This window comes from Ranitomeya variabilis, chromosome 4, assembly GCF_051348905.1.
Source record: "Ranitomeya variabilis isolate aRanVar5 chromosome 4, aRanVar5.hap1, whole genome shotgun sequence".
In the NCBI taxonomy this organism is placed as follows: Eukaryota; Metazoa; Chordata; class Amphibia; order Anura; family Dendrobatidae; genus Ranitomeya; species Ranitomeya variabilis.
The window spans coordinates 269,765,850-269,790,666 of record NC_135235.1 but is presented as its reverse complement, the minus strand read 5'-3'; the positions used below and the strand labels follow the sequence as shown (position 1 = coordinate 269,790,666).

The window sequence follows — 24,817 nt, the reverse complement described above, 5'->3', positions numbered from 1 at the left end:
TGTATTTATATGCTTATTATATACGATTTGTTATATTTTGTCAGACGTTAGATTTATATATATATTATATAATACATGTATTTATTACATTTATCTATTATATCTATAGTGTTAAATATTAATATAAAAAATTACTTAAGTATAATAAATAAGAAGTAGAACTACATAAATATAATATATGAATATGAAAATATATAAATACTAGATGGTGGCCTGATTCTAACGTATCGGGTATTCTAGAATATGCATGTCCACGTAGTATATTGCCCAGCCACGTAGTATATTGCCCAGCCACATAGTATATTGCCCAGCCACGTAGTATATTGCCCAGTGACGTAGTATATTGCCCAGCCACGTAGTATATTGCCCAGCCACGTAGTATATTGCCCAGTCACGTAGTATACAGCACAGAGCCACGTAGTATACAGCAGAACCACGTAGTAAATTGCCCAGTGACGTAGTATACAGCACAGAGCCACGTAGTATACAGCAGAGCCACGTAGTATATTGCCCGGCCACGTAGTATATTGCCCAGTCACGTAGTATATTGCCCAGCCACGTAGTATATTGCCCAGCCACGTAGTATATTGCCCAGCCACGTAGTATATTGCCCAGTCACGTAGTATATTGCCCAGCCACGTAGTATATTGCCCAGCCACGTAGTATATTGCACAGCGACGTAGTATACAGCACAGAGCCACGTAGTATATTGCCCAGTGACGTAGTTTACTGCCCAGTGACGTAGTATACTGCCCAGCCATGTAGTATATTGCCCAGTGACGTAGTATATTGCACAGCGCCACGTAGTATATTGTCCAGCCACGTAGTATATTGCCCAGCCACGTAGTATATTGCCCAGTGACGTAGTATATTGCCCAGTCACGTAGTATACAGCAGAGCCACGTAGTATATTGCCCAGTCACGTAGTATACAGCACAGAGCCACGTAGTATATTGCCCAGTCACGTAGTATACAGCACAGAGCCACGTAGTATATTGCCCAGCCACGTAGTATATTGCCCAGCCATGTATGTCACAGGTTAAAAAATAAACTTATACTCGCCTTCCAATCCGAGGGGCCCTTGTAGTTCTAACATACTCACCATACTTGTAATTTTGTCGCCTGTGTGCGGTGCAGGCGGCAGCTTCCGGTCCCAGGGTGTGATGACGTCGCGGTTACATGACCGTGACATCATGACAGGTCCTTCTCCCACACGATCCTTGCTACTGGAACCTGCCGCTTGCACGGAGCGGTTACCGGAGGGTCACGAGGACCGGGAAAGGCGGCGGAAGGTGAGTATATAATGATTTTTTTATTATTTTTAACATTAGATCCTTTTACTATTGAGGCTGCATAATAGTAAAAACTTGGTCACACAGGGTTAATAGCGGCGGTAACGGAGTGAGTTACCCGCGGCATAACGCGGTCCGTTACCGCGTGTGACCAAGTGTGAGCGGTGACTACAGGGGAGTAGGGAGGGACTAATCGGACTCTGGCTGTTGCTGATTGGTCGCGGCAGCCATGACAGGCAGCTGGCGAGACCAATCAGCGAATGAATAACCGTGGCGGAAGTTGAGGACAGACAGAAAGACGGAAGTGGCCCTTAGACAATTATATAGTAGATAATTATAAATATAACAAATACATAAATATAATAAATGAACTGTTAAGCTGTAAAGTGCTACAAAATATGTTGGCGCCATATAAAGATTATTATTATCATTAAATATATTACATAAATATGTATTTTTTGTTATATTATAAAGCATTTTTGCATTAGTTACATTTATGTCTTGTTATATTATAATGCATTTTTTCATTATTACATTTACGTGTTTATGTAGTTACTGTATTTATTGTAGCATAGATATAACCACACGGGATGAACCCGCTGCAGATTTTCGGGCCAATTTTGCAGGCGAGACGATGAGTTTTCCATAATCCGTATGACGTCAATTTCTGCTGCGGAAAACTCAACAATTTGCAGCTGATTTTCCCCATTGACTTCCATAGAGAAGTGAGAATCTGCAGTTCTATCCTGGTTGTTGCAGTTTTCTCGGATCACCTGCAGGAAGAGATGAGAAATAAGGCTATGTGCACACATTGTGGATTTGGCTGTGGAATTTTCTGTGCAGACTCTGCATCTCTTGGCAAAAAATGCAGGTCAGAATCTGCGCTTTTTTTTGGTGTGTGCATTGTGCACACCTTGCAGATTTTTGTGCAGATTTTTTCCTTTTCTTTATCCGTGCGGATTTCTATTATGGAATGGGTGCAGAAACGCAGCAGATCTGCACAAAGAATTGACATGGTCCTTTTTTGAATTTGCTGCGCTTTCCGTGCGGAATTTTCCGCACCATATTTAGCACAGCATTTTTTTTTTTGCCATTGATTTACATTGTACTGTAAATCACTTGCAGATCTGCAGCGAATCAAAACGCTGCGGATCTGCAGGAAATCTGCAACGTGTACACATACCCTTAGACTTCCATGGCTCTCCTCCGCCATACAGTCCCAATGTTTAATCCCTACTCCAAAACTTAAAGATGGCGGGGAGTGGTTAGTGTGACGTAAGTCACGGTCGTCCTTTAAAAAAAAAAAAAAAGGCGTAGAACAAATACATTTGTGTGTCAGTCCTCTATAAAAAGTCACGCTTTGCTCACAATTCCACACAAACGTGCGACTTTTCCCACGTTGGCCTCCCGCTCTTTTCTGGTATTGAACTGAACATGCTGGGTTAAAAAGGCGATTTCTGGAAAAACAACAACCCCAAATTACATTGATTTTTTGCAATGTTCCACAACGGTCTCGCGCTTTTATCTGACATTAGGTATTGTACCAGGAGGCTAAAAAAATATTAACATTTGCTCCATATTTCGGAATAAAGCTTCTTCACACATCATTTTTTTGGTAAGTGCGCTCTCCATTATTTTTCGGATACATCACAGACTCGTTTCTATGAATGCGCCTTTTCACTGTCCTTTACTGATAGTCCGCTAAAGAAAAACAAACAGACGCGTCCTACTGTGATCCTTCAAAAAAAATTAAACAATTTCATATTGTTGGGAGACGTTTATGCTGTACGTGTCTACTTGTGGCCACCTAGTGGTTGTGGTGTGCATTGCAGGCTGATACTCCATCATGAGAAGTCTATGGGATTGATACTTTCATGATCTTCAGAAGCGAAATACTCCTCTACTTCCCGGGAAATAGTGCGCTCATGACGACTGACAGTTCACATAGATGGCATGGTTGTGCCGCTCACCTTACCTGCGCGATATTGTGCAGAGACTGCAGCAGGAGCCCTGAAGATGGCTGAATCCAGTGATTAAATTAACCTTGGAAACTTCTGTAGCAAAGAGCTTGGAAGCGCTGCGCTCGTTGCCTATGACACCGGCCACCACCGATAAACTGCAGAAGTGGCCATTAACATAAGCAAGAAGCTGTAATGTTATGTTCACACGTGGCGTTTTTTGCAGGTTTTTTTCTGCACCAAAAATCAGAGTGGCGGAAATAAAAATACTGTGAGGTTTTTACTTACGTTCGTGTAAAAATATGCATGGGGAGGTAAAAAAAAAAAAAATGCAGCAAGTGCATGAGATTTCAGACGTCTCATTGGTTATAATGGTACAGTAAAATGCTGCAAATTTTATGCATCACATACGCCCAGTAAAAAAAAGATACAGCAGGTGTGAACATGCCCCTAACACTATCCTTTTATTTTTGAGAACAGAAATGATTATTAAGGAGGTAAATTGTAATAAGTTGCTTGTTTTTACAATCACTTTGCAATATTACCCTTTAACCTTCAGATGGGTGATAACTAGTGATGGGCGAACGTGCCGGGATGAGGTGTTATCTGAGCATGCTCTGGTGCTGCCCGAGTGTCCCTGTTTGTTAAGTAATCCCTGCATGTGTTGCAGCTGTCGAACAGACACGAGACATGCAGCCGTGGGGACTCGAACATATTGTTTGAGCACGCCAAAGACACACTGTTAGCACCAGAGCATGCTCAGATAACACCTTTTCCCAGCACGTTTGCTCATCAGTAGTGACAATGTCCATTTTAGGCCATGATAAGATAAGTACCGTACTCAGGCCTTTTCCGCTCTCGTAGATCAGACACCCCAGTAAATAATCAGTCTCCTTTAGTTTTTCCCATCTTTATTAGAAGATGCCTGTTTGCCGTGATCCCGGTACAGCAGTATTGTCTCTAGCGACTCTCCAGAATGGAGCATGCCCTGCATTTTTTCATTTCTGGATCGGCCACTATTAAGTGTCAGATATAAAGACCGAGATCCGCGTTTCCACTGTCATTTTTTTTTTTTTTTAATAATTCGGCTCCAAACGCACAACAACAACAAGACGGGACGACGGGCTCGTTACGCCGTACATAGAAGCTCTAGAGGTGGGATCTACCAAATGAGATTTAAAGCTGTACAGACACGTCTTAAACACAAGAGGGCATCCCCCCCCCCACTCCGCCGGCACAATCTCGGCCCTAATTCTGCGCCGGTACGGTGAAGTCCCCGCTCTGTGCTTCTTCTCTAAGCCGCATGTCGCTACCCCTAATGCCCAACTCTTCGTGGGTCATAATCCAGCTTTGGTCCCTAGACCCAAGCTATCGAGCGTACACGTTCAGACAAGCGTTACATATAGATATATATAGTCTCACATTTCCGAGGCTGCGTATATACCGCACAGCGAGAGGACGGTCAAAAAAAAAAATAGCAAGCCATAAAAAGAAAGATGGAGTAATTGCAATATGGCGTAGGCCGCTCCGGCAGGGAAGGAGTTAACTCACCAACACTCGGCAGGCTTTATAACCATGACCCGGTGATTGTATGTATGGGTTAACCATCCGATGCCGGGGGGACCCACTAGTCACCACGTAGCCCCACCATTTACCAAACCGACCAGTCAGATTCAATGAAAAAAAAAATAAAAAATTCACAATGGTCCAGTCAGCTGTCACTCACGGAGTGGTGGGCTCCTACATATATACTACACACCACATCATCCCACCCCACTGAGGGGTCACAGTCGCTCTGTACAGGATTTAGGGTCCACTCGGAGGTTATAGCCTTCTTGCTGCTCCCAGATTTTAGGATCCATCTATCATTGCGCCTCTCAGACTCGACCGGGGACACACGTGTCCAATAAATGGGGGACAACAACGAGGAAAAGCGAGGAATCGGCAGATGGGTACGAGTCCTGTGTATATACACTGAGCATGTAGATATACAGCTGAGGCGACGGTAGTGAACGGAGGGGAACGAGGGGGCAGCCAATGATGTAACACTGACGACAGGGTGAGGAGGAACCAGGGGGCTCAGGCCAGAGTGACTTGTTTTTCCTCTGGGGTCTCCTCCAGGAGTTGCATAATCAGTTCGTGAAGTGGCCGGCAGACCTTGGTGTAACCGGCGGCCGTGAGATGGAGGAAATCAAACATGTCGTGTCGGGAGACGGCGCCGTCCGAGTGGACAAATCCGAAATCTACATCGAGGAGCTGAACTCCGGGAAGACGCGGGAGCCAGGAGCGCAGCAGCTGGTTCACCTGGGCGTTCTTCTCCCGCAGGGGATTAGGCTTCTCTCCACGGGGCAGTAATCCCTGCAGGAGAAAACGGACACATTCAGCAGCCAGCCATTACACTGGGACCCCTAATGTTGTGTAGATATGATGGGGTCCCGTGGGGGTACCTGTAGTTTGTACCCGGTCATCTAGCCACCACAATTTAGCCCTTGGCAAACTTACGCAAATTTTAATGTCCATTTTTCCTGCTCCCAACACAAAAACGTCAGAGTGCAAACTGTTTCTTTGCTGCCTAATATATCGCGCCATTACGCCAGGATAATCAATGTACAATGGATACGGGTGATCTGTGCACAGTATTTCCGTAATGAGTAGAGATGAGCGGACTCGTGGAAGTTCGGAATCAGATACCCAACCCGAACTGTATTCCAAAGTTTGGTTCAGGTACCAGAACTGGACCCGAACATGAGCCAGAACCCCACTGAAAACAATGAGGATCTGGACTTTTGAGCAGAAAAATATCCTCTCTCTACACGTACTCAACTACCTCTCCATTCACAGTTGCCACAAAAGACAAGAGTGTGGACCCCTGATCTACAGATAGATGGGGTGCCTGCACCATAAGGCATCTTTTACACATACCGTTGTTTTGCGGTCCCAATAAGATTTCTATGGGGCTGCAAAAACGGGCCGCAATAATTTCACGGTGCGCCATATTTACAGCCTGCTCGATCTTTTTCACGGCTTACAGACACGGCCCCCATTGAAAATCAATGGGGCTGCAAAAACAATGGAAGCTTGTTTTTGCGGTGCACCGTGACTTCCGGTTTTGCGGAACGCTGTTTTTTTCCCCCCAATACTTTTGCTATAGCACTGGGAACCCGAAAAATGGAGATTCGCACGTTTTTTGGGGTCTGTTATTGCGGCAGACCGTGAAAATTGCGGCGATACGGACCGCAAAAAACATGGTAAGTGTAAAAGAAGCCTAAATGTCTAAGATGGGAATACTCTAAGATGTGTGGGCTCCGTTATTAGGCACGGCAGCAGACATCCTGGCTCGGATGATGCATCTGATTATGGACAGACCTGTTGTGTGTAACAAGACGAGCACCGTTGCGTTATCGTGAACGATGCCCAGCCGTGGGGAAGAATGTGTGGGCGACCATCACATACCATCACGATGGTCTTCGCTTGCGGTTGCAGCGTGTTGATGAGTCTTATGATGGCTTCTATTCCACCCGCCACCTCTTCAGCTGTGTTTTCATGATTATTGGTGCCGATCCACAAAACAATAACCTGTTATACAAACAAAATTAATTAATGCATCCGTGAAAGTCACCCGAGGACAACTCATAGTGCAGAATTACCAAAAGTCCCGGATTTGGCGCCTCGATCCTGACGTTCTGCTAAACATTTACAACATATTTTACCCCATGGTCACAAAATCCCTGCAGAACGATTCTTGTGTGCAGATTTTATACCCGCAGCACGTTCAATATTGCGACAGATTGTGGCCAATCGATTCGTTAGAAATCCACAGCCAATTTACTGGTGGCAGATTGGCGCAGTGTACGGCGTTGGCACAGGTTACGGTCTGTTTGCCGCTCACCTTAGGTTTGATATTCTCTAGTTCTCCGTTCTGAAGCCTCCATAGCACGTGGCGCGTTGTGTCTCCACCGATACCGAAATTTAGTGCGTGAAGCGGAGAGAACAGCTCCCTCCAAATCTGCAACAAGAAAAAAATAATAATCTTTTTATTTGGACGTCAGATGTATGAGGAAATCTAACTCAGGAGTTTCACAATAACAGGCACAGGGGTCTTCTTCAGACCCCCAGCTGTTGTAACAGCCCATTGGCACCCCCGATCATGTGACAGGGGCGCTGATGAGTGGGATTTGTGACGCGCTTCTGGCCGGCGAGTGTTAAATCCCGCTGTTAGAGACTGACAGCGGGATTTAACTGTTTAACAGCCGAGGGTGCGGCTCTGATCCACCCGCGGCTGTTAGGGGCACATGACAGCTGGTTAAGGCTACGTTCACATTTGCGTTGTGCGCCGCAGCGTCGGCGCCGCAGCGCACAACGCAAACAAAAACGCATGCACAACGCTGCGTTTTGCGCCGCATGCGTCCTTTTTTTAATTGATTTTGGACGCAGCAAAAATGCAACTTGCTGCGTCCTCTGCGCCCGGACGCAGGCGCCGCAGCGAAGCATGCGCCGCAAAACGCAAGTGCGACGCATGTCCATAAGCCCCCATGTTAAATATAGGGGCGCATGACGCATGCGGCGCCGCTGCGGCGCCCGCCGCGAATGTGAACGTAGCCTAAATCAGCCATCAAGGGCGGGGAAAGATGCGGCCTCAGCTCCAGACCCCGCATCACAGGCATGGAGACGACTTATGATATAAATATATGAAGTGAAAGTGTTAAAGGGGTATTGTGGCCCCAGACAGTTATGAATGACCCCCACTAGTCTGCAAAAGTGGCCACCAGTCTCCTGATTCACAGTCGAGCACTAGGTTCAAAGTCTATGGGAGTAATGGAGAGAACCGAGCGTGGACTCGTCTATGTCCACCAGCCAGAGAGGCTATGAATGGAGAGCGGCGGCTGCCATTTTATTCAGACGACCGTTACAGGACTCTCGCTCTGGCAATCGGTGGAGGTCCGTCCGCTGATGAGAAGTGATGACTTGCTAGAACTGACGTGCCCCATTAATGGCCGCGATTGATGCCCCATCGGTGGTGGACTGTCGCCCTCGTACCTCATATTGCTGCAGCAGCTGCACCATGGAGTCGCCAACAAACAGAACATCCGGCTCCTTGTCCTTACAGTCTAACACAAACCTGTTATGCTGGAAAAGCCGGAAAAACAAACAGTCCATTAACCCCTTCATGACCCAGCCTATTTTGGCCTTAATGACCTTGCCGTTTTTTGCAATTCTGACCAGTGTCCCTTTATGAGGTAATAACTCAGGAACGCTTCAACGGATCCTAGCGGTTCTGAGATTGTTTTTTCGTGACATATTGGGCTTCACGTTAGTGGTAAATTTAGGTCGATAATTTTTGCGTTTATTTGTGAAAAAAATGGAAATTTGGCTAAAACTTAGAAAATTTCGCAATTTTCAAATTTTGAATTTTTATTCTGTTAAACGAGAGTTATGTGACACAAAATAGTTAATAAATAACATTTCCCACATGTCTACTTTACATCAGCACAATTTTGGAAACCAAATTTTTTTTTGCTAGGAAGTTATAAGGGTTAAAATTTGACCAGCGATTTCTCATTTTTACAGCAAAATTTACAAAACCATTTTTTTTAGGGACCACCTCACATTTGAAGTCAGTTTGAGGGGTCTATATGGCTGAAAATACCCAAAAGTGACACCATTCTAAAAACTGCACCCCTCAAGGTGCTCAAAACCACATTCAAGAAGTTTATTAACCCTTCAGGTGCTTCACAGCAGCAGAAGCAACATGGAAGGAAAAAATGAACATTTAACTTTTTAGTCACAAAAATGATCTTTTAGCAACAATTTTTTTATTTTTTCCCAAGGGTAAAAAGAGAAACTGGACCCCAAAAGTTATTGTACAATTTGTCCTGAGTACGCCGATACCCCATATGTGGGGGGGGGGAACCACTGTTTGGGCGCACGGCAGGGCTCGGAAGGGAAGGAGCGCCATTTGACTATTTCAATGAAAAATTGGCTCCAATCTTTAGCGGACACCATGTCGCGTTTGGAGAGCCCCCGTGTGCCTAAACATTGGAGCTCCCTCACAAGTGACCCCATTCTGGAAACTAAACCCCCAAGGAACTTATCTAGATGCATAGTGAGCACTTTAAACCCCCAGGTGCTTCACAAATTGATCCGTAAAAATGAAAAAGTCCTTTTTTTTCACAAAAAAATTCTTTTAGCCTCAATTTGTTCATTTCCACATGAGCAACAGGATAAAATGGATCCTAAAATGTGTTGGGCAATTGCTCCTGAGTACGCCGATACCTCATATGTGGTCACAAACCACTGTTTGGGCACATGGTAAGGCTCGGAATGGAAGAAGCGCCATTTGACTTTTGAATGAAAAATTATCTCCATTGTTAGCGGACACCATGTCGTGTTTGGAGAGCCCGTGTGCCTAAACATTGGAGCTCCCACACATGTGACCCCATTTTTGAAACTAGACCCCCCAAGGAACTTATCTAGATGCACAGTGAGCACTTTGAACCCCCAGGTGCTTCACGAATTGATCCGTAAAAATGAAAAAGTACTTTTTTTTTCACAAAAAAAATTATTTTAGCCTCAATTTGTTCATTTCCACATGGGCAACAGGATAAAATGGATCCTAAAATTTATTGGGCAATTTCTCCTGAGTACACTGACACCTCACATGTGGGGGTAAACCACTGTTTGTGCACAAGGCAAGGCTCGGAAGGGAAGGAGCGCCATTTGACTTTTTGAATGAAAAATTAGCTCCAATCGTTAGCGGACACCATGTTGCGTTTGGAGAGCCCCCGTGTGCCTAAACATTGGAGCTCCCACACATGTGACCCCATTTTTAAAACTAGACCCCCCAAGGAACTTATCTAGATGCACAGTGAGCACTTTGAACCCCCAGGTGCTTCACAAATTGATCCGTAAAAATGAAAAAGTACTTTTTTTTTTTCACAAAAAAATTTCTTTTAGCCTCAATTTGTTCATTTCCACATGGGCAGCAGGATAAAATTGATCCTAAAATGTATTGGGCAATTTCTCCTGAGTACACTGATACCTCACATGTGGGGGTAAACCACTGTTTGGGCACACGGCAGGGCTCGGAAGGGAAGGAGCGCCATTTGACTTTTTGAATGAAAAATTAGCTCCAATTGTTAGCGGACACCACGTCGCGTTTGGAGAGACCCTGTGTGCCTAAACATTGGAGCTCCCCCACATGTGACCCCATTTTGGAAACTAGACCTCCCATGGAACTAATCTAGATGTGCGGTGACCACTTTAAACCCCCAAGTGCTTCACAGAAGTTTATAACGCAGAGCTGTGAAAATAAAAAATCCATTTTTCTTTCCTCAAAAATTATTTTTTAGCCCGCAATTTTTTATTTTCACAAGAGTAACAGGAGAAATTGGACCCCAAAAGTTGTTGCCCAGTTTGTCCCGAGTATGCCGATACCCCATATGTGGGGGTAAACCACTGTTTGGGCACACGTCGGGGCTCGGTAGGGAAGTAGTGATGTTTTGAAATGCTGACTTTGATGGAATGGTCTGCGGGCGTCACGTTGCATTTGCAGAGCCCCTGATGTGCCTAAACAGTAGAAACCCCCCACAAGTGACCCCATTTTGGAAACTAGATCCCCCAAGGAACTTATGTAGATAAGTGGTGAGCACTTTGAACCCCCAAGTGCTTCACAGAAGTTTACAACGCAGAGCCGTGAAAATAAAAAATCATTTTTCTTTCCTCAAAAATGATGTTTTAGCAAGCAATTTTTTATTTTCACAAGGGTAAAAGGAGAAATTGGACCCCAATAGTTGTTGCCCAGTTTGTCCCGAGTATGCTGGTACCCCATATGTGGGTGTAAACCACTGTTTGGGCGCACGTCGGGGCTCGGAAGGGAGGGAGCACCATTTGACTTTTTGAACGCAAGATTGGCTGGAATCAATGGTGGCGCCATGTTGCGTTTGGAGACCCCTGATGTGCCTAAACAGTGGAAACCCTTCAATTCTAACTCCAACACTAACCCCAACACACCCCTAACCCTAATCCCAACTCTAGCCATAACCCTAACCACAACCCTAACCCCAACACACCCCTAACCACAACCCTAACCCCAACACACCCATAACCCTAATCCTAACCACAACCCTAACCCCAACACACCCCTAACCATAACCCTAACCACAAGCCTAATCTTAACCCTATTTCCAACCCTATCCCTAATTCCAACCCTAACTCTAATTCCAACCCTAACCCTAAGGCTATGTGCCCACGTTGCGGATTCGTGTGAAATTTTTCCGCACCATTTTTGAAAAATCCGCAGGTAAAAGGCACTGCGTTTTACCTGCGGATTTACCATGGATTTCCAGTGTTTTTTGTGCGGATTTCACCTGCGGATTCCTATTGAGGAACAGGTGTAAAACGCTGCGGAATCCGCACAAAGAATTGACATGCTGTGGAAAATACAACGCAGCGTTTCCGCGCGGTATTTTCCGCACCATGGGCACAGCGGATTTGGTTTTCCATAGGTTTACATGGAACTGTAAACCTGTTGGAAAACTGCTACGAATCCGCAGCGGCCAATCCGCTGCGGATCCGCAGCCAAATCCACACAGTGTGCACATAGCCTAATTCTAAGGCTATGAGCACACGCTGCGGAAAACGCTGCGGATCCCATGAGTTTATAGTTCGATGTAAACCTTTGGGTAACAAAAAACGCTGTGCACATGCTGCGGAAAAAACTGCGCGGAAACGCAGCGGTTTACATTCCGCAGCATGTCACTTCTTTCTGCGGATTCCGCAGCAGTTTTACAACTGCTCCAATAGAAAACCGCAGTTGTAAAACCGCAGTGAAATCCGCAGAAAAACCGCAGGAAAACCACGGTGAACTCGCGATAAATCCGCAGCGGTTTTGCACTGCGGATTTATCAAATCCGCTGCGGAAAAATCCGCAGAGGACCAGAACACGTGTGCATAGCCTAACCCTAACCCTAGTTCGAACCCTAGTTCTAACTCTAGCCCTAACCCTAGTTCTAACCCTAGCCCTAACGGAAAAAAAAATTAAAAAAAATATTTTCTTTATTTTATTGTTGTCCCTACCTATGGGGGTGATAAAGGGGGGGGTTCATTTACTATTTTTTTTTATTTTGATCACTGTGATAGGTTTTATCACAGTGATCAAAATGTACATGGAACGAATCTGCCGGCCGGCAGATTCGGCGGGCGCACTGTGCATGCACCCGCCATTTTGGAAGATGGCGGCGCCCATGGAGGAGACGGACGGACACCGGGAGGCTCGGTAAGTATGAGGGGGTGGGGGGTGGATCGGAGCACGGGTGGAGCGGACAGGAGGACGGAGGGGAGCGGACCACAGAACGGAGGACTGGGGAGGAGATAGGTGGCGGTGGGGGGAGATCAGGGTTTCCAGCCATGGTCGATGATATTGCAGCATCGGCCATGGCTGGATTGTAATATTTCACCACTTTTCATAGGTGAAATATTACAAATTGCTCTGATTGGCTGTTGCACTTTCAACAGCCAATCAGAGCGATTGTAGCCACGTGGGGGCAAAGCCACCCCCCCGGGCTAAAGTACCACTCCCCCTGTCCCTGCAGATCGGGTGAAATTGGAGTTTACCCTTTCACCCGATCTGCAGGGACGCGATCATTCTGTGACACAGCATATGCGTCACAGGTCGGATTGGCACCGACTTTCATGACGCATACGCTGTGTCACAGGTCGGGAAGGGGTTAATGATCTGCAATTTATAGGCAATGTGAACGCTGACAAGGGATCGGACGGCTCCTGCACCCAATCTATGAGGACACTCCACATTCGAGGGCTATCCTCATTATATTCATTGGGGGGAAGCCTGCAACCTGCTTGGGAATGGTTTATGAAAAATCCCCTCTATTCAAGAGCAGAGGGATCTTTAATGCTATCGTTTACGGCTCGTTGCCTAGCTACCGGCCACCGCTGCAGTCTATTAGTGTTGGCCGGTCTCCTAGTTAACCAGCTCGGCACTTTAGAGTTGGCGTGTGGAGCTTTGAAGCTGGCCGGACCACTAGATTTGGTCACATTCAGTGCTCCCGAGCTCCTCCAATGCCCCCCGAGGTCACCGATGGGGCAACTGCCAATCAATCAGGATCGAGAAAGAAGGCTGGAAAAGTGGCCGAGCGATCGTTGCGCTGGCAATGGCCACACCATGCAGCTTCCGTCATCCACGATATGTTGGAAGTAATAGTCTACACTGTGTTAAAGGGGTTGTCTTAAAGGGGTTGTCCACTATTTTTACTTAATTTATAAGTGGGTTCATGGTGATCCTAAAGTTAAAAAAACAGATACATACCAGACCTCCGTACTGCTGAGCGAGTCTCCTGCCTTCTGCGAATATGTTCTACCTGAGCCGGAACAGAGAAGTACGAGACTCTTCCTTCCAGGTCAGGACTGAGTGTGACCGCTGCAGCCAATCTCTCCTCCAGCTCAGACTGAATGTGGCCGCTCATTGACTAGAGGAGGTGGCCAGGACACTGGAGGGGGAAGGTGCCAGTGGTGCGGAGGTGCAAAGGATGTGGGGATCCAGTAGGTGGGACTCGGGAGGTTTTTTTCTTTCTAATTTTTAAGTGGACAACCCCTTTAATGTAGTCCCATCCATTAGATTAATGTCCGTCGCCTCCATCATGTCTATGTGCTAAATTCAGAGAGTTCAGGACACAAACCAAGAGTTTATTCTATCCATGGCACATCAGAGCGTGAAGTCTCATATTATCCGAGACTCGCAGATCTCTTACCTGAGAAAGCCAGCGGTCATCACCCTGGACGTCCTCAGCCGCATGAGGGACAGCAGCGGAGTTCGTGTCCCCCTGACTCATTATGTAGGAATCGGACTGCAAAGAAAACAAAGTCCCATTATATACCGTAATTGTATATATATATATATATATATATATATATATATATATATATATATATACATACATACACAGTGCCTACAAGTAGTATTCAACCCCCTGCAGATTTAGCAGTTTTAATAAGATGCAAATAAGTTAGAGCCTTCAAACTTCAAACAAGAGCAGGATTTATTAACAGATGCATAAATCTTACAAACCAAAAAGTTTTGTTGCTCAGTTAAATTTTTATAAATTTTAAACATAAAAGTGTGGGTCAATTATTATTCAACCCCTAGGTTTAGTATTTTGTGGAATAACCTTTGTTTGCAATTATAGCTAATAATCGTCTTTTATAAGACCTGATCAGGCCGGCACAGGTCTCTGGAGTTATCTTGGCCCACTCCTCCATGCAGATCTTCTCCAAGTTATCTAGGTTCTTTGGGTGTCTCATGTGGACTTTAATCTTGAGCTCCTTCCACAAGTTTTCAATTGGGTTAAGGTCAGGAGACTGACTAGGCCACTGCAACACCTTGATTTTTTGCCTCTTGAACCAGGCCTTGGTTTTCTTGGCTGTGTGCTTTGGGTCGTTGTCTTGTTGGAAGATGAAATGACGACCCATCTTAAGATCCTTGATGGAGGAGCGGAGGTTCTTGGCCAAAATCTCCAGGTAGGCCGTGCTATCCATCTTCCCATGGATGCGGACCAGATGGCCAGGCCCCTTGGCTGAGAAACAGCCCCACAGCATGATGCTGCCACCACCATGCTTGACTGTAGGGATGGTATTCTTGGGGTCGTTATGCAGTGCCATCCAGTCTCCAAACGTCACGTGTGTGGTTGGCACCAAAGATCTCGATCTCATCAGACCAGAGAACCTTGAACCAGTCAGTCTCAGAGTCCTCCAAGTGATCATGAGCAAACTGTAGACGAGCCTTGACATGACGCTTTGAAAGTAAAGGTACCTTACGGGCTCGTCTGGAATGGAGACCATTGCGGTGGAGTACGTTACTTATGGTATTGACTGAAACCAATGTCCCCACTGCCATGAGATCTTCCCGAAGCTCCTTCCTTGTTGTCCTTGGGTTAGCCTTGACTCTTCGGACAAGTCTGGCCTCGGCACGGGAGGAAACTTTCAAAGGCTGTCCAGGCCGTGGAAGGCTAACAGTAGTTCCATAAGCCTTCCACTTCCGGATGATGCTCCCAACAGTGGAGACAGGTAGGCCCAACTCCTTGGAAAGGGTTTTGTACCCCTTGCCAGCCTTGTGACCCTCCACGATCTTGTCTCTGATGGCCTTGGAATGCTCCTTTGTCTTTCCCATGTTGACCATGTATGAGTGCTGTTCACAAGTTTGGGGAGGGTCTTAAATAGTCAGAAAAGGCTGGAAAAAGAGATAATTAATCCAAACATGTGAAGCTCATTGTTCTTTGTGCCTGAACTACTTCTTAATACTTTAGGGGAACCAAACAGAATTCTGGTGGGTTGAGGGGTTGAATAATAAATGACCCTCTGAAAAAACTTTTCCCAATTTAAAAAAAAAATAAACAAAGAAATAACATTCTTTTTTGCTGCAGTGCATTTCACACTTCCAGGCTGATCTACAGTCCAAATGTCACAATGCCAAGTTAATTCCAAATGTGTAAACCTGCTAAATCTGCAGGGGGTTGAATACTACTTGTAGCCACTGTGTGTATGTATATATATATATTTATATTCTGGGGGATCACAGTGTCCGGCCATTAATATCACCTCCCCTTTGATCAGCACTTGCACTATCCTCAGACATCATCCTACTCACCCGGGAAACTGATGCAAAACCCAGAGCGGAAAAATGCTAAGAAGCGAAAAGCAGCAGATTTGCTGCAGCTGTAGAATATGTAGAAGCATCACTGGAAAACTGACCATTGAAAATAGCACGGCGTGGCTTGCAAAACGGACGACACTAATGCACAATGTGCTTTTATCCCCCCACATGTACGTGAAAGCAAATGTGCTCAACCAGCACAATAACCTTCATTGGTCGGTGTGCGACTCGTTGTGTGGACGGCATGCTGATCAAAAATACTCTCATCTGAATTTAAAGGAGCTGATTCATTAAGACTAGTGTTGTGCACGCCACTTAATGAATTTGGCAAATCTTCTCTGTAGTGCGCGCATCGCCGGAAATGCTTCCCCGGACCTGGGGTCCACATGGAAATCATCCATGTGCAGTAGAATGTAGGCTACAATGCATTCAATCATGTGAACTCTGCCTTAGAAATAGCACCAGGGAGTGGGTTTTACACAGATCTACAGGGGAGAGAGGGGAAAGCATGTACAGGTCCTTCTCAAAAAATTAGCATATAGTGTTAAATTTCATTATTTACCATAATGTAATGATTACAATTAAACTTTCATATACTATAGATTCATTATCCACCAACTGAAATTTGTCAGGTCTTTTATTGTTTTAATACTGATGATTTTGGCATACAACTCCTGATAACCCAAAAAACCTGTCTCAATAAATTAGCATATTTCACCCGACCAATCAAATAAAAGTGTTTTTTAATACCAAACAAAAAAACCATCAAATAATAATGTTCAGTTATGCCCTCAATACTTGGTCGGGAATCCTTTGGCAGAAATGACTGCTTCAATGCGGCGTGGCATGGAGGCAATCAGCCTGTGACACTGCTGAGATGTTATGGAGGCCCAGGATGCTTCAATAGCGGCCTTAAGCTCATCCAGAGTGTTGGGTCTTGCGTCTCTCAACTTTCTCTTCACAATATCCCACAGATTCTCTATGGGGTTCAGGTCAGGAGAGTTGGCAGGCCAATTGAGCACAGTAATACCATGGTCAGTAAACCATTTACCAGTGGTTTTGGCACTGTGAGCAGGTGCCAGGTCGTGCTGAAAAATGAAATCTTCATCTCCATAAAGCATTTCAGCCGATGGAAGCATGAAGTGCTCCAAAATCTCCTGATAGCTAGCTGCATTGACCCTGCCCTTGATGAAACACAGTGGACCAACACCAGCAGCTGACATGGCACCCCACACCATCACTGACTGTGGGTACTTGACACTGGACTTCAGGCATTTTGGCATTTCCTTCTCCCCAGTCTTCCTCCAGACTCTGGCACCTTGATTTCCGAATGACATGCAAAATTTGCTTTCATCAGAAAAAAGTACTTGGGACCACTTAGCAACAGTCCAGTGCTGCTTCTCTGTAGCCCAGGTCAGGCGCTTCTGCCGCTGTTTATGGTTCAAAAGTGGCTTTACCTGGGGAATGCGGCACCTGTAGCCCATTTCCTGCACACGCCTGTGCACGGTGGCTCTGGATGTTTCCACACCAGACTCAGTCCACTGCTTCCTCAGGTTCCCCAAGGTCTGGAATCGGTCCTTCTCCACAATCTTCCTCAGGGTCCGGTCACCTCTTCTCGTTGTACAGCGTTTTCTGCCACATTGTTTCCTTCCAACAGACTTACCATTGAGTGATACAGCACTCTGGGAACAGCCTATTTGTTGAGAAATTTCTTTTTGGGTCTTACCCTCTTGCTTGAGGGTGTCAATGATGGCCTTCTTGACATCTGTCAGGTCGCTAGTCTTACCCATGATGGGGGTTTTGAGTAATGAACCAGGCAGGGAGTTTTTAAAAGCCTCAGGTATCTTTTGCATGTGTTTAGAGTTAATTAGTTGATTCAGAAGATTAGGGTAATAGGTCATTTAGAGAACCTTTTCTTGATATGCTAATTTATTGAGACAGGTTTTGTGGGTTATCAGGAGTTGTAGGCCAAAATCATCAGTATTAAAACAATAAAAGACCTGACAAATTTCAGTTGGTGGATAATGAATCTATAGTATATGAAAGTTTAATTGTAATCATTACATTATGGTAAATAATGAAATTTAACACTATATGCTAATTTTTTGAGAAGGACCTGTATAGTCTCAGGGAGGGCAGAGAAAAAAAGTCTATAGACCTACAGGAAAGCATGTATAGTCTCAGGGAGGGCAGAGGGAAAAAAACTCTATAGACCTAGAGCAAAGCACAAGAAGAAGAAATAAGTGCAGGATTGATACAGAGCTGAAAATGAGCTAATAAAGAAAGCACGACCCTGGATACACACAAACCTTACATCCAGCCTATGTCACAGAGAGAGACACTCCCACAAGGTAAAACCTCTAACTTCTGTAACACTGCACACTACATATCAGTGGGTCTGAGAAGAAATGAAGCTTGCAGACTGTTACTTATGGCTCATTTAGATGTCAGTGTATGGCCCCATGACGCAGGGAGTGGCTGCAGTTCTCCAATCATGAACCCGACAGCCTCATATATGCCTAGGAGGCGGTGAACTTATGGTGCCGTATTCGGACCATGATAAGCGGACGTCTGAATGAGGCTTTAGTGCATCTGTAATACCAACATACGTAAAATGATTGACTTCAGCGACCCCTTGAAGGATGCGCATGGCAACATTGCTGCAGTATTTATCGTGGAAATTATTAAAGTTGTATTTAATTGGGCAACAATTGGTGAAAAATAAAAAAAAGGATTACTCATCTATTTAATCACCCAGCTCTGATGGACCCCACAGGTCGTGAACCGAGGTCACTATGTCCATCAATTATGTGACCGCCGTCGCAAATCGCTGTCCTCAGTGGTCACAACGCTGTTCATCCAAAAGTTACAACCAATGCTTTTGATTGGCTGCGGCGGTCACATGAACGGCATCCATGTAGTTATTGCGGCATATCCATCAGGGTAATGGATAGCCGGGTAATGCTATTGCTAATATTTTATACCATTATTTGGCATAATTACAATTTGTAAAAATCCCAAAACAACCCCTTTAAAATAGGGCAAAAAATAAAAATCACACTTCCCAGGGTGACAATGCTGCGGCGGCAGCGACAATGCTGCACCTCCAGGATACAGAACATCAACACTGCCGCTCTCCAGTGACAGAGAAGATGAATTATTCATTTTGCTGGACACACTGAATAGACATGCACACCGCGAGGAACCCGAGTCTCCCTTGTAGGAAGCCTTTCTCCTACATAAACGCTTTTTTCCTCCTGGATAAAGAGCCATAAACCGCAGCCGTCACCAGAAGTGGTCAGTACAGTCTCTAATGCCCCTAACGGACCGGTCTTTCTAGCAAAAGTTGGGTCAGAAGTTCCGGGTTGTGGACTCTCGGCATGCAGAGCGGAACCCCACGACCCTCATCGCTGTAAAAGCGCAAAACCTTGTGCACTGTCGTGAGATGTCGCTCTGTGCAGTAACCCAGCGCTGCGCACTTTACTCCTTACTGACATATCTGAGCTCAGCATCGGTCCTGCAGATAATAACTGGATCGGCAGTGCACGTGTGACCACCACTCTATCAACAGGGGCACGGGACCCCGATCAACGGGTGCGAACCCAAGTGATGGGACATCGATCACTCACACTGTGCATAGGTAATAAATGCTGTCCGTGGGCCGGTATGAATGTCGGCTTTTATGCAGGTGATGGTGAATCGCTAGGATGAGCAATGCCACATGATGGCTGAGGACCCTGAGAGTGAAGGGATCTGCAGCTGGCAGCAGACTAATGATCAAAGCTTTCCATCCTGACGCCTCCCTACAGCAGGTGGGGCGGCCTCTGCTCTGGGGAAGACTGAAAGCTGCGGTCCCTTCATTCTCAGAATTGTTGGGATCACAGAGGTCGTAAAAGAGTTATTCCCACCTTCCCCTGCAGGGGCGCACCGCTACCCTTCCCCCAGCTGGCCTGACCGTTCAGACCAAGCAGCGTGGCATCAATGTTGGTCCAGACTGTGCGCTCTCCGATGCTGCGAGTGGAATGAAGCTCTGGTTCTGGGGCACCCAAGAGCAATACTCTGGCTGCCTAGGAGACCGACCACTGCTGATCAGACCGCCGGTCACCTAGGTAACAAGCTGCAAACAATACTTCTCTTCTTGAGAACGGAGATTGTTAATCAATAAATTGCAAATTGACCGTTTTTCCAAACTTTACAATTTTACCCATGAAAGAAGATGAGAAAAAACTCTTTAAACTGAGCAGCAGCTCCCTGCACAGGAGGAAGGGAGCAGAGGAGGACTGGTGACCGCTACAGTCCCTCCATTCTTAGGATGAGACTGAGACCGTGGTGTTACACCATATCCTAGCACTCTGTACAGGCGAAAAGCAGGCAGTAACGGCAGCATGCACAGAGCAATGCGACCATGCGCTGATCACACGAGGGACAGCAGCAAGAGCAACAATCGGGGGTCTGCACCCAGATCATGAGGCCCGGACTGTGATGTGTGTGTGTATATATGTGAAATATCTATACAGTATGAGTGTGTCTAGATACGTGTGTATATATAGATATACAGGTGCTGATCACCTCCATGCCACGCTGCATTGATGCAGTAATTGATGCAAAAGGAGCCCGACCAAGTATTGAGGGCATTTACTGAATATACATTTCAGTAGGGAACATTTCCGATATTAAAATAATGTTTCAAGCTGGTGTTATAATGTATTCTAATTTACTGAGATAATGACTTCTGGGTTTTCATTGGCTGTAAGCCATAATCATCAACATTAACAGAAATAAACACTGGAAATATATACATTACACACAGAGAGATCTATGTGTGTATAAGTATGTATGTACTGTGTATATTGCAATGTATGTGTATTAATATGTGGCTATATATGTGTGTATTCTTGCATAGCGTGTAATATGTATGTATATATAGATATAGCGGTGTCTGTAGATGTGAGTATACATATCTGTATGTATGCTTGGATGAAGTGCATAATATATAATATATATTATAGAGGGAGAGGTGGAGATAGCAGAACAGTATGTGAGTGCTGGTCATAGACTAGGAGAGGGAGAGCTATGATATGCCACAGACCTCCGCAGCCCCCACCTCGGATGTGCCCCGTCCATCGTCCCCACTCTATATGTGCGTTGGCAAAACTAGTGTTTATTTGTCCCTGCCAATAAAGCTTATTTGAATTAGATGTGTGTGTAATATAAACATATATAGATGTGTATACAGTATGTATGGTGTGTAATATATATATATATATATATATATATATGCTTGGATATAGTGTGTAATGTATATATATATGCGTGTGTATATAATGTATATAGAGGTGTGTGTACGTAATACATACATAGATGTGTATACAGTATGTACGCGGGTGTGTAATATATATATATGCTTGGATATAGTGTGTAGTGTAATATATATATGCGTGTGTATATAATGTATATAGAGTTGTGTGTGGGTAATATATATACATTAGACGTGTATACAGTATGTACGCAGGTGTGTAATATATATGTATGCTTGGATATAGTGTGTAGTGTAATATATATATGCGTGTGTATATAATGTATATAGAGTTGTGTGTGGGTAATATATATACATTAGATGTGTATACAGTATGTACGCAGGTGTGTAATATATATGTATGCTTGGATATAGTGTGTAGTGTAATATATATATGCGTGTGTATATAATGTATATAGAGTTGTGTGTGGGTAATATATATACATTAGATGTGTATACAGTATGTACGCAGGTGTGTAATATATATGTATGCTTGGATACAGTGTGTAGTGTATACATATATATATATATATATATATATATATGCGTGTGTATATAATGTATGTAGAGGTGTATGTGCGTAATATATACATAGATGTGTATACAGTATGTACGCGGGTGTGTAACATATATATATGCTTGGATACAGTGTATATATCTATATATATAAATGTCTAAGGGGTACTTCTGTCTTTCTGTCCGTCTTTCTGTCGGCAACTTCCGTCACGGAAATCCCGCGTCGCTGATTGGTCTCGCCAGCTGCCTGTCATGGCTGCCGCGACCAATCAGCGACGGGCACAGTCCGATTAGTCCCTCCCTACTCCCCTGCAGTCAGTGCCCAGCGCACGCTCCATACTCCCCGCAGTCACCACTCACACAGGGTTAATGCCAGCGGTAATGGACCGCGTTATGCCACGGGAATCTCACTCCGTTACCGCCGCTATTAACCCTGTGTGACCAAGTTTTTACTATTGATGCTGCCTATGCATCGTCAATAGTAAAAAGATCTAATGTTGAAAATAATTAAAAAAATAAAAAATCATTATATGCAAGCGGCAGGTTCCGGTGGCAAGGATGGTATGTGAGAAGGACCTGCCATGACGTCACGGTCATGTGACCGCAAAGTCATCACAGGTCCTGCGCTCATACCAACCCTGGGACCGGAAGCTGCCGACAGGCGACAGGACTACAAGGGGCCCTCGGAAGGGGAGTATATGTTTTTTTTTAACCTGTGACATACGTGGCTGGGCAATATACTATGTAGCTGGGCAATATACTACGTGGCAGGGCAATATACTACGTGGCAGGGCAATATACTACGTGGCTGGGCAATATACTACGTGGCAGGGCAATATACTACGTGGCAGGGCAATATACTACGTGGCAGGGCAATATACTACGTGGCTGGGCAATATACTACGTGGCTGGGCAATATTCTACGTGGCTCTGGGCAATATACTACGTCACTGGGCAATATACTGTGTGGCTGGGCAATATACTACGTGGCAGGGCAATATACTACGTGGCTGGGCAATATACTACGTGGCTGGGCAATATACTACGTGGCTGGGCAATATACTACGTGGCTGGGCAATATACTACGTGGCTCTGTGCAATATACTACGTGGCTCTGTGCAATATACTACGTGGCTCTGTGCAATATACTACATAGTTGGGCAATATACTACGTGGCAGGGCAATATACTACGTGGCTGGGCAATATACTACGTGGCTGGGCAATATTCTACGTGGCTCTGTGCAATATACTACGTCACTGGGCAATATACTGTGTGGCTGGGCAATATACTACGTGGCTGGGCAATATACTACGTGGCTGGGCAATATACTACGTGGCTGGGCAATATACTACGTGGCTGGGCAATATACTACGTGGCTGGGCAATATACTACGTGGCTGGGCAATATACTACGTGGCTGGGCAATATACTACGTGGCTGGGCAATATACTACGTGGCTCTGTGCAATATACTACATAGTTGGGCAATATACTACGTGGCTGGGCAATATACTACGTGGCAGGGCAATATACTACGTGGCAGGGCAATATACTACGTGGCAGGGCAATATACTACGTGGCAGGGCAATATACTACGTGGCAGGGCAATATACTACGTGGCTGGGCAATATACTACGTGGCTGGGCAATATACTACGTGGCTGGGCAATATACTGCGTGGCTGGGCAATATACTGCGTGGCTGGGCAATATACTACGTGGCTGGGCAATATACTACGTGGCTGGGCAATATACTACGTGGCTGGGCAATATACTACGTGGCTGGGCAATATACTACGTGGCTGGGCAATATACTACGTGGCTGGGCAATATACTACGTGGCTGGGCAATATACTACGTGGCTGGGCAATATACTACGTGGCTGGGCAATATACTACGTGGCTGGGCAATATACTGCGTGGCTGGGCAATATACTACGTGGCTGGGCAATATACTACGTGGCTGGGCAATATACTACGTGGCTGGGCAATATACTACGTGGCTGGGCAATATACTACGTGGCTGGGCAATATACTGCGTGGCTGGGCAATATACTACGTGGCTGGGCAATATACTACGTGGCTGGGCAATATACTACGTGACTGGGCAATATACTACGTGGCTGGGCAATATACTGCGTGGCTGGGCAATATACTACGTGGCTGGGCAATATACTGCGTGGCTGGGCAATATACTACGTGGCTGGGCAATATACTACGTGGCTGGGCAATATACTACGTGGCTGGGCAATATACTACGTGGACATGCATGTTCTAGAACACCCGATGCGTTAGAATCGGGTCACCATCTAGTATATATATATATATATATATATATACACAGTATGTATATAAATATATATATATATATATATATATATATATATATATATATATATATACACACACACGTGTATATAATGTATATAGAGGTGTGCGTACGTAATACATACATAGATGTGTATACAGTATGTACGCGGGTGTGTAATGTATCTATAGATCTGTCCATACACGCTGGGGAGGACGCCTCCTCACTGCCGGCCCCGGCTCAGTCATCTCTATGAGCCCCAGCACTACCCAGCCCGCCGGGCTCCCCCACCCCTACACACAATGGACGAGTCCGCAGCTCCCGCGCTGCCACCCGACCGTCTATCACCGACACACGCATCTCATCCGCTACAACAGAAAATGCGGATTCTCATGACGTCACTCACTCGGTTCTCCGGTAACTCCACCCCTTCCGGTCTAAAGGGACTCCCGGTTCGACTCCTGCTGGCGCTACCGCCGCTTCCTACGTCACTTCCGCCTGCTCTGGTTAGGATTAGGAATGGTGGGACCAATGACAGCTCCCGGAAGTGACGTACGAGACAGTACCAGAGAGGCAGGCGCAGAGCGACGCCAAAGAGGCGTGATCGTCATTGTGGGCGGGGACAAAGGATGCTAAAGAAAAGTCTACGGGGCGGAGACAAGCTGCACAGTGCAGGGCGCCTGCCGCAGATACCTGGGATCACTGCGCCCCTAGTGGCCGGGAGCAGCATTATCACAGTATTGTACCTGTCGCCCCCCCCAGGCATTTTTAACTAAAAGAGCCACC

At 45.6% G+C, this 24,817-nt stretch overlaps 1 protein-coding gene across 1 annotated transcript; it reads right to left on the bottom strand.

Moving 5' to 3' along the window:
* Positions 1–4,144: 4,144 nt before the first annotated feature.
* Positions 4,145–24,573, bottom strand: PAFAH1B2 (platelet activating factor acetylhydrolase 1b catalytic subunit 2). Its single transcript, XM_077249853.1, has 6 exons — positions 24,438–24,573; positions 14,017–14,112; positions 8,288–8,377; positions 7,140–7,256; positions 6,704–6,826; positions 4,145–5,608 (listed from the first exon to the last, which is right to left on the bottom strand). The coding sequence occupies exons 2-6, from the start codon at positions 14,095–14,097 to the stop codon at positions 5,330–5,332; spliced, it is 690 nt and encodes a 229-aa protein (XP_077105968.1). The 5' UTR covers positions 14,098–14,112; positions 24,438–24,573; the 3' UTR covers positions 4,145–5,329.
* Between the last annotated feature and the right edge of the window lie 244 nt (positions 24,574–24,817).